Source organism: Dermacentor albipictus, chromosome 6 (genome assembly GCF_038994185.2).
Source record: "Dermacentor albipictus isolate Rhodes 1998 colony chromosome 6, USDA_Dalb.pri_finalv2, whole genome shotgun sequence".
Lineage (NCBI taxonomy): Eukaryota > Metazoa > Arthropoda > Arachnida > Ixodida > Ixodidae > Dermacentor > Dermacentor albipictus.
The window spans coordinates 74,078,328-74,089,261 of NC_091826.1; the positions used below are offsets into that span (position 1 = coordinate 74,078,328).

The following is a 10,934-nucleotide window of genomic DNA, read 5'->3' on the forward strand; positions in this document are numbered from 1 at the left end:
TTTCCATCTCACGTGGCAAGATTGAAAGGCTGCATTCAATAGGCTAAGCGGATTATGCGCGCGGTGTTAGCCTTCCCTTAATCCCGTGAAGCCTCGCACTGAAACGCCCTCGGAGGCAGCGAGAGATGCCGACTGTGTAAGCCGCTCTTCGATTCTGCTAGGGTCCGGCGCTAAACATAGCGCCAAGACCTGACAGGGAAACAAGAACAAAAAAATGCAGAAGTCGACGGCGTAAACGTCCTAATATCAGAAAAAAGAAACGAAAAACAAATGAAAGTGGGTAGGTTGCCGTCGGGTCATCCAAGCCTACAAGGAAGCGAGCCCTCCTCTGAAAGAAACCTGTCTCAGCCGTGAGATTAAGCGATTCTCTTTCTTTCTTTTTTCTTCCTTTCTTTCGATTTTTTGGTAGGCAGAGTGGTACAAGTCACGGAAACGGCTTGTACACGAACGAGCGTGTACTTTATCCTCCCGCCAAATGATCATTAAGCCGGCCAAGCGAGAACATACACACCCAAGTAGTGCCACTGGTTAATTAGTGACGAAAGAAAGAAGAAGTAAGGGAAAGAAATGATAATTCCGGAACAAGCTGCAAAGCAGGCGCGCTGCTTGTGGGTCACGTAAGTTTCGCCGACGTAAGCTTGCTTTCCGTCTCGTTCGTGTAACCCCGTGTTATGAAGCGGGGTGTCAGAGGTCAAGGATCGCGCTGCAGCAGCCGGAGGAGGAGGAGGAGGAGTCCACACTCCTCGCCGCGCACATCGCTCTATAGCTGTATGTACATCGTGACTCGGGAGTTCGTCGCGTTTCGAACCTTCTCCGCGAGCTCGACGCCATTTGTTAATAAGGATTGACGCCGGTTTAATTAACCCACTTTCTTTCCCTCCTCCTTCTGGGAGGCGAGCGAGGTGCTTTTCATCGTGCGTTATCTCGGGCAGCGGGCGAGGGGGGGGGGGGAGCATTGTTTGGCATCATGGCGAAGTTTGGATTGGGCATTGTTGGCTCACTGCAATGGCCTTCACGAACTGCTCGCGCTTATTGAGGGTCTATACAGCATAGGTGGGCATAGTCACTGCCGACTATACGCTAAGCTCCCGTTCTCTTCACGCTGAATTCACAGACGTGGGTGGTTGAGGTGGTTGAGTAGGTGGGTGAGACAGAAAGTGTGTTTGAACGTGGGCACGAAAGAAACGCGTGCTGGTGAATTTTGAGTGCACGTGAGTGTGAACGTGAGTGACTATTAGCGAGTGTGTGGCCGTATATATGCGGCTAGGAGTGAGTAAGTGTTGGCGAGTGTTAGACTACGCCAGTATGAGCACGAGTTTGCAGGGACAAGATGGCCACAATTAGCACATGACCGGGGTAGTCGGAGATGTATGGGACAGGCTTTTGCCCTGCAGTGGGCGTGTCCAGGCTAATGATGATGATGATGAAGCGTGAGTGGAATCGAGCACCACGTGTGGGCCCGTGTAAAAAAAAAAATAACGTGAGCGAGTGCCAATGAATGTCAGCGTGAACGTAAGCCTGAAATGATTATTGGTGAGTGAGTATCCGCTCATCCTGCCCACTGATGAGGTCTCGCTGCTGGAGAACCCGTTTGGCTACAAGCGATACGGGAACCTTGCAATGGTGCTTCGGGTTGCGAGAAACGCGGCGTCACCACTTGATCTGGATGGCGCGAGTGTTTGCCTTGCTTTTTAGCTGCGACAGAATTCGATAGCTCGAAAGCGTGTCCGTCCCTTCCGTTACGCTGTCGTCCTCGTGCTCAGGTGTTAACCCTCGCCGCGGATCGAAGAAAAACGAAACTTTGCACCGCCACCACTGTTGCCCACGGAGCACGTGCGCCTGCAGCAATGTGCAGTTAGTGCGCCAGGTGGCGTAGCTCTGACGTACAGGCCCACCATGGTTATGTCGTTGCGCTGCTGTGTATTTGGCCGCCGGTTCGATTCCCGACCATGACGTCCACATTGCGGCGGAGGCGGAATGCAAGAAACTTAGATTTACGTAGATTTACGTGCCTGTTAAAGAATCCATGGTGGTCATAATCCGGACTCCCCCACTGTGGCGCCTAGAACAGTAAAACGCAACTGTTTGAACCGCTCACATGCACCAGCCAGCAGACAAATATCTGCGCGCTGATGTCGCATTTTTCTTTCTTTTGCCTCGAGGACCGTTTTCCTTATTGTTTTCACGGTGCTTACCTGTCCTTCGTGTTCCTCGTTAGTTTCTTTTTCCCTGTTGCACATGCCCATTTCGCTTGGATGTTTTTGCGTTTTGTGCAATAAAGATCCGGTTGTGACCAAAGCTGTCCGTGTGTATACTTCTTTGTCGTGCCTGTCTCTTTAGGCAAGGCCGAAAGCTGGACGAGCTCGAATTGATGCATTCTTTGAATCGGCGCGGAAAACGACCACACACACACACACACACACACACACACACACACACACACACACACACACACACACACACACACACACACACGCGAGGAATTACACAGGACGAGCGCCGATTCTTTAGCGCAGCAAGAGTTTTTGAGAATTAATCACGACCAACTATAACCGGAACTTTTGAAAATGTTCTCATTTTCTGCGGATCTCTTATAATCGGATACGTGACGCACGAACGCTGCACCCAACTTTTTTTTTTTTATGCTGTGCGTGTCTTCGCCGGGTGCGGCTTTCAGCTCGTACGAAACTTCTCATTCCCTTTCGAATATATGCCCCGTGGCAATGGCGATTTCCGTAGTTGCGGCGTGAAAAAAAAAAAAAAATTTCGGGGCTTTTTGTGACGGAGGACGGCGCAAGTGACTTTAACCTCGTTTTATGAAGCATCGAGAACGAGCGAAAGTATAACTGTGCAAATTGTTTTCCTTTAACGGCGATGATAATAAAATTACTTATTATTATCATCATTATTTATGCGGCGGGGATATTGTGGATACGCAAGATGTTTGCGCCACGTTCAACTTTGCTTTACACATGGCCAACGATTTCGCAATTTAGCTGACTGGGTGAGTTTGCGCACGAGGTTCACAAATTGGGCTTGCATGCCATACCGAAAAGCTCAGAGGGAGAGCACAAAATTTGTTGACCGAAAGGTGGCAGAAAACGGTAAGCCAACGGGAACACCGTGAACCCGTAAATCACTCTGTCGGATATATACAAGGTTTCATTCAGATAGAGGATTTTTTTTTTGCGATGGTTTAGCAGGAACACTGGTAACACATACAAGGTCAACAATAAACTCCGGCCTTGCGACGGAAAGCGACAACGTATACAGTTGGGCGAGCCACTGGAAGCTCCCGTCATTTCCCCTTCGCAACTTCGACCAATGTTTTGACGGTCAAGAAATAAAATAAAGAAAACACAAAACAAAAAGCAAAGGACTTCATGCGCTTTGTCCTTAATGCCGCGTTCAAATTACCGTTGAAATGAAACTTTGCTATTGAGTACGTCGCCGATTACGCCTATTTCCAGACTTTCTGGCGCTTGCTTCGGATAATACGATTTTCTTGTATGACACGTTTTGCGGTTCCCGTGAAGATCGTATCAACGAGCCTCCACTGTATACGACACGATGGGTGTGACGCAGGAAAACCGCCAAGTTTCGCAGCTCCTGGCCCTCACGCATGTTACAAGAAAGCTGCGTTTCCGTCGGGAACGTCAGGCGAATAACTGTAAAGGGCCCGTTATCCGGTCGTTTCCTCATTACTCTTAAAAGAAACGATGTTAGAATCGACGACGATTCGTCGTATCAACTCCGGTGTGCCGAAGTATGTAACAAAAGTGAAACGAAAAATAAAGGAAAGTGTAGCAGGTGGACAGAAATAAATTTTGTACTTACTCTGCCCATTCCGAAGCACAGGGCGACGAGCAGAAAGGAAACGGCAGCACATGTAGCTCGCTCCATGACTCCTCAGATGTCTGTCACACAACTGGACGACGACACAAAAAAATTTTTAGCCTAAGCGTGGCTCACATGCGGTGCGACGACGAACACAAGACGCACCGGTGCAAAACAAACCACAGGCGCAAATTCACGCGCGCCTATGACGGCGACAACCACGGGCCGGACGACCGAGGTGGCGAACGGGGGAGACGCACGGGCAACAGAATAAAGACGAAACGAAACCGTCGCACTGCACACACAGGCGTAGTGGTGTATATCGGAGTCGAACTGACGTGCTTCTCTATCGTTCACATGGGGAAAGTTGCGGCAGCGAAGCTGGCGTCAGGTGCTGCCGGTCGAAAGAAAGAAAACGACGACGATTCAGCGACGGCGATCTTGACTCTCTCGATGCGCTGGAACCGCGGCGTCTGGGAATCGTCGGCGTCGAAGCATGGCTCGTTAGTTTCCTTTTCCTTTCGACGCGAAACGTCGCTTTTCCCGGTGTCGTGGAACTCCCCTCCCGAAGTCGCTCTTCAGCAGCGGGGGGGCGGCGTCAATCTTTCGCGTTTCTTTTTTCTTCCCTCGTTCTCTCGTAGATTCACGGCGACTCTGGTCGATCGACGCACCGAACCCACGGAGCTGTCTTAACTCGGTCGGCAGCACAACTACGGGGAAACACTTTTTTTTTGCTTCGCCTCGCGGCTTCGTTATCGTAGTCGAGAATCGCGGTTGCTCGTCTCGCCGCGGATGGGACGGAAAACCAGTTCGACGACGAAGGCGACTTGCGCGCTCTCTCTGTCGTCCACCTGCTGCAGCCGACTTGGCAGACGCGACTGACGCTGGAGCGGCGGCGGCGGATTGCGCGCGCGTTGCGCGCGGCCGCCAAACCGAAAGCGACGGCGCCGCTTTCCCATTGGTCGAGAGTCGGGCGTGACGTGTACGGGGGATCGTGACGTCGCTGTAAGTGTGACGTCACGGTAGCGCGCGCGCGCGCGCGCGCGCGCTTTTGTTTTTGTTTTATCCGTTTGGCTTTCGGTTTCGCGCGCGCCGGCCGCGCGGGTGGCGGCGGAGGCGTGCTCCACAGCGCTTACCAAAGGAAAACGAATTGAATTGAATTGAATTATATAGGGTTTTACGTGCCAAAACCACTTTCTGATTATCAGGCACGCCGTAGTGGAGGACTCCGGAAATTTCGACCACCTGGGGTTCTTTAACGTGCACCTAAATCTAAGTACACGGGTGTTCTCGCATTTCGCCCCCATCGAAATGCGGCCGCCGTGGCCGGGATTCGATCCCGCGACCTCGTGCTCAGCAGCCCAACACCATTGCCACTGAGCAACCACGGCGGGTAAAGGAAAACGAAAACGAAGGTGCTGTGTCTGCGATGTGCAACGACAATGCGATTGGTTTTGTATTGTCTTATGTATGTGATATGAACGCTATTTCTACCCGAGAATATGTCCTGGCGTTTAGCTTCCACTTCAGTGGGTGAACCGTGTGGCAGTTTGGCGACTGCATCCCAAGTTTATGCAAGCCACGTTGGGGCATCATCTGTCCCATCGACGGCCTTCCGAACTCACTGAGACTGAAAATGGCGGTTATTTTTATCCTCTGGAGCTTGAATGCGCAGTTGATGCTGCAGGAAAACGTAACGCGCGGTCTGTTAACAGCGTCGTTATCGTGCCGAGTGGTTCTTCAGCATCCCATGCGCAACGCACGCACACATTAACGAGGGAATATGCGTATCCCACCCACTGTGGGAATCAGTGTTACGCGATGCGTTTTGCAGATGGCTGGCTGTGTAGCCTCGTTCGGGGCTTTCCCGCAAAATGTTGCACCACAGTAGAAAGGGAGTAATCACGTGTGTTACGCAATGGCAAGGTGTGGACCGATTTCATCATAATCATCAGCTTATGTTTATGTACACTTCAGGATTAAGGCCTCTCCCTGCGACCTCCAAGTGTCCTGCGACCTCCTGCCTTGCGCTAGCTTATTCCAATTTGCGCTTGCAAATTTCGCAATTCAATTACTCCACCTAGTTTCCTGCTGTCATCGATTGCGCTTCCCTTGCCTTTGCACCCACTCTGTAACTCCAATGGTCCACCGGACATCTACCCTGCGCATTATATGGCCTGCCCAGCTCCATTTTTTTTGTTTATGTGAACTAGAATATCGCCTACCCCTGTTTGCTCTTTGATCCACACCGATCTCTTCCTATCTCTTAACGTTACCCCTAACGTTCTTCTTTCCATCACTCTTTGCGCGGTCCTTGTTCTCGAGCTTCTTTGCTAACCTCCAAGTTCCTGCCCCATATGTTAGCACCGGTGCAATGTTTCTTTTCAATGACAGTGGTGAGCTCCGAGTCAGGATTTCGTCAGTCGGGAGTCCACTGATTTATCGTACTTTTGCGGTAACGTTTGCAACGGGTTCCCTTACAAGTTGAACCAATTTTGGTCCAATGTGTGGCGGTGCAATGCCACGTGGGAAGAAGAGTGGCAGGGATGGTGATCACTCATACATGCATGCGGAGAGATAGAAAGCGGGAAGGGGGCGAGGAATGAGCGTCGAAGCGTCCAGTTCTTACTCTGGGGCCCGTTGTTCCGAATCGCACAAGCGGACACGTTTTTTTTTCAATGAAGAGCCCCGACGCAAGCCCACGCCCACACAGACAACAAACGCAGCGTGGCTACAGGAAGAGCCAAAGAGTCCCTCGCGTTAAAGCTGCCGTGGGTTGCAGAACGTCACCGCCTGCGGAAATGTCGTCGTAGAACGCTGCTGAGGCAAATTCTTTTTCTCTCCTTTTTTTGACAGGCAGCATGAAAATGGTTAGCCCGAGGACTCGGCAGTGTTGTCGAGAAATGGCCATAGCGAATTGGCATCCTTATAGGCGCCATTGTATTAATGTATGTCTACGCTCCTTTCTTTCTTTACCTCTACTTTGTTATCACTTTACTTACCCCTCCCCTCTCTCCCCAGCGTATGGTAGCTAGCCGGATCTTCCCTTCTGTTTAACCTCCCTGCCCTTCCCCTTCCTCTGTCTCTCTCTCTATAGGTGCAATGAAAGGATATGGTTAGCTGGATTGAACGCTTCTGCAAACACACGTTGGCTGTTACAATGTGGGGAGGCTTCGTATAAGCATACAAACAAAAAAGAAAAAGAAAGAAAACACTGGCGGCAACGCCAACCCGATGCTCCCGCAACAGACCGCCTTGGTTTTCTTACCCGGCTGTCTCCTTCGGCGTCGCCAATTAAATAGCGGCCAACTAGCGAAAGACCGGAGCGGCCGTCTCGCAGGACCGAGCGCCGCCGTCGCGTTAAGTAGGCCACACTGACGTGCTTTTCGGGCGCGCTGCACCGAACGTTGGATGCGTGTGTGTGTTTCTTTTAGTTGCGTCTCGTTTGGTTCACTTCGGAGAACTTCCGTAATTAAGGGCAGTGTAAGAATTTTCTTCGTTTGTCGCGGCAGATGGGGCTAGTGCGCTGTTCATTGCACACTTCCTTGCAATGCATACGCGCTCCGTTAGTGGGAAAGTGAACGCTTCGTCTTTCCTGAAACAGTGATTGTTGTAACCGTGCAAGTCAGAACCCCGCTGATTGCTATTTTTATTTATTTTATTTATTTACAGAGTACCTACATCGCCATAACGGCATTACGTAGGGGGAACAAAATATAACCAGTGATACAGAAAAGCTTTTGGACAGATATACTCACGAACAGAAGCACTACAATAGCTGTTAGAGAAAGGCATACAAGCAACGTGAAACAAGCAGGTTTCAAGATATATAACACATACATTTGTTTTACAAGAGCGCCGTCACAGCATTGAATAGAATAGTTCGTTATTTGACACATTTACTATATAATTTGATAAACTGTTCCATTGTCTAATTGATTTGATGAAAAAAGAGTAGTAATGTCGTTGACCAGTTGAAAAATCCCGCTCATGCAACTGTTTTCTCATAACAAGCATACAGGGAATATTCCGGGTTATTCCACTTCCTTTAAATCCCTGGAAACCATTGAATTTCGAAAAACGGAATTCAAGGGCCCATGAACCTCCTTCAAAATAAATGTGCCCCTTAATTTCCTCTAGTCGCCCACAACCCCAGTCGGGAGTGACATTTGAACATTCAGGGTGACAAACTCCGCGCAGGGGTCATTCCATGGATGCTGTCTATCACAAAACGATATTTTCTTGTGAGAGTGTCGCTAAGCGATAGGCGTGTCCTCAGCCGCTGACGGGAAGCTTGCTTAAATAACCGTTGTCATAGTAGAGCTAGAAGAACTCACCTGATCAAGCCTGTTCGTTTGCTTGTTGGTTCGAATAGCGGCAATTACACGGCTCCATTCTCAAGCCCTAGGCTGTTAATGCCTGGCTGAAAGTACGTTTCAACCACTTGGCTTTAACGCGATGGCTATCTTTGGCTGAAGCAAGTCGCTATTAATGATCACGCTAGAACATGGTTTACATGATTACAGAGGGAAAGCCAACTTAAAAAAAAGAAAAAAAAACGCCTGAGGATCTTGAAGCGTATGTTCAACTCAGCAGCTGCTTAGCTTCGAGACATTCGAGCTAAAGACGAAGGATATTTCACTTTTTTCCAGGGTATGTGTAAGAATAAAGTTTACACCCTCGTTGAATTTTGGCCATTGGCATTCTTGAAATCCTTGAACCGCCCTTCAACTTCGAGCCTAATGTTCTGCACGAACTCTGAAAATTACCAGCCTTGCACGCATCTTCGCTGTTCGTGTCCGTACACCAGCACGCCGTGTACGTGCTGAGCCCTTGATTAAATTAATTATATATAGAAAAGCAGCATTCTCAATGTTTGCTTTGTGCTATATCTGTAAACGCAATAATAATAATAATAATAATAATAATAATAATAATAATAATAATAATAATAATAATAATAATAAAAGGGCATGTGAGTGTCAGGGATAATGCAGGCGATGGCGGAACTGGAAACCTGTGTCATTCAATTCTCTACGACAAGCGTGATACCAGTCGAGCTTATAATAGAACTGGCTTAAACTGGCTATACCAATTTTCCAGCTACCAACTCCAACTACCAACTATACCGATACTCCCAAGTTCACACACGCACTATAGAGATGGATATTAAGCAGGATAGCAGCAGAATGGCCACACACACGTGCGCACACACACACACACGCACGCACACGCACCCACACGTACACAAAACAGTGAAACTACATTTCATCCAGCCGGACTTACTTCGGGCTTATATTAAGCGTCGCCGTCGATCAGAAGTCGCTCTGATCTGGTTCCTCGCTTAGGCCTAGAATACATAAATCGGGCATTGCGATCTTTAACGAAGAGACGAGTAGTGAGTGACGTGGTATCAATTCGACAGATAGTCATACCTATAGAGAAGCAGTATAAGTTAGCTGGGCGCGTACAGAAACGAAGGAGACACTTACTCAAGCGTCCACCAATATAGCGTAAAAATGAAAGGGAAGCGGAGTGCAGCATTAATAAAGTATAGAGCACTTTGGGTCTACGATAAATTAGAGGTGGTACGAGGAAATTGAAGAAACAAGATGAGGCGTTGTCAGCGTTTGTGTGCTTGCACACAATGCATTGTGTGCTAGCACACAATGCAATTGTGTGCTATAAATCAGAAATATTGTCGGGGTTGGAGAATAACCAGAGGACGGCGGGTCCACAGTTGTTTTATTTATTTTTTTCGGGGGGGGGGGGGGGGGGGGGGTCTCACGTTAAAACCACAAATGAGGCAGTTCAAGGTGCCGTGGGTTGGACTCCTTTTGAAATCAGAGCAACGCAAGGCAAGATTAGTTTTGAAGACAGAATAAGGAACACGGATGAAAAGAAACGACCCGCTAAAATGCACAAATATGTTCGCATCAAAAGCGTGGACACGGAATGGAGGAAGAGGTAAAGGAAGTTGTCAAGAAAGCTCAGTTTAACTGAAAGTGTAAATAGACAACGAATAATCTTAACAAAGAAAATGAGGGAAACGGAGACGGTAAATTGGATACGACGAATGGAAACAAAGATGACCACGTAAATTGACAAAAACGGCATGAAAAAAATCAGGAGTAAAGATTTGTGCGATAACGCGAAGGGAAGTGCCTTGCTATTCGAGGCCCGAGCTGGCTGCCTGGAGGCAAAAACATTCCTGAGCAAATATGTGCCACAGGATGCGGCATGGGTGGGTTGCAAGAAAAAGAAAAAAAAAAGGAAGAGAAAAGGGAGAAGGAAAAGAAAAGCAAAAGAAAGAAAAAAAGGAATGAAATAAAGAAAACTTGGGAACGACTCGCCACATCATTGGCATGAATATATAATGGCATGCCAAAATATATTCCCCCACTGAGACCGGTAGGGAGTGCGCACCTCCCAGAAGAGTTGGGATTCAAAGAATAAGGAAGAGATAACTGCGCAGCAGTCGTGATAAGAGACGATTAGAGTATTGGCGATAAAAAGAAAGCAGGTAAGATAACGGTAGAACGGGACTGAATGCAAGCGTAGGTAATCGTAAAAAGCAGTGATGGGGGTTTTGAATGCGAAAGTTAAAATAGAGATATCAGATATAGGCAAAAGACTAGATACAGTGAAAGCTCGTTAATTCGAACTTCAATAACTCGAATTTATGGATATTTCGAACTGTACGATTTCGTCCGGCCAAGCTCCACAGAAGTCTATGTATAAAAAAGTCCGTTAATTCGAACGCGAGAAGGTTCCCACGCGGATAATTCGAACTACGCTCGCCTGGCACACGGCCAGAGAAACGTGCCTACTGCCTACACACAAGGCTGTATTGCCTCGGAAACGGAGAAACGGCGAGAGAAGGCAAAATCGGAAAAAATATCTAACCGACGCGTGGTCAGCCAGAAGGCAGCGGCGGCTGCCGCCTCTCCGTTCTACGTAACCTCCAAGACTTCTTGCCCGTTGCGAATCTCGGAGGCTTTGCAAATCTTGTACAGCTGCTAATGTTGTGCGGAGATGGCACGGCAAGCGCCAAAACACAGCGAATCAAGTACGTCGCAGCTGCGCTTGCAATCAAG

The 10,934-nt window shown here is 48.6% G+C and overlaps 1 protein-coding gene across 1 annotated transcript in view; it reads right to left on the minus strand.

Annotated features, from left to right (window-relative positions):
- The window catches only part of LOC139061206 (uncharacterized), a 175,280-nt gene extending 170,551 nt beyond the window's left edge, over positions 1-4,729 (minus strand). The window contains exon 1 of the mRNA XM_070540859.1: positions 3,838-4,729. Within this exon, the coding sequence (XP_070396960.1) occupies positions 3,838-3,903 (66 nt within the window). The 5' untranslated portion in view covers positions 3,904-4,729. The remainder of the gene's footprint in view (positions 1-3,837) is intronic.
- Positions 4,730-10,934: the final 6,205 nt, after the last annotated feature.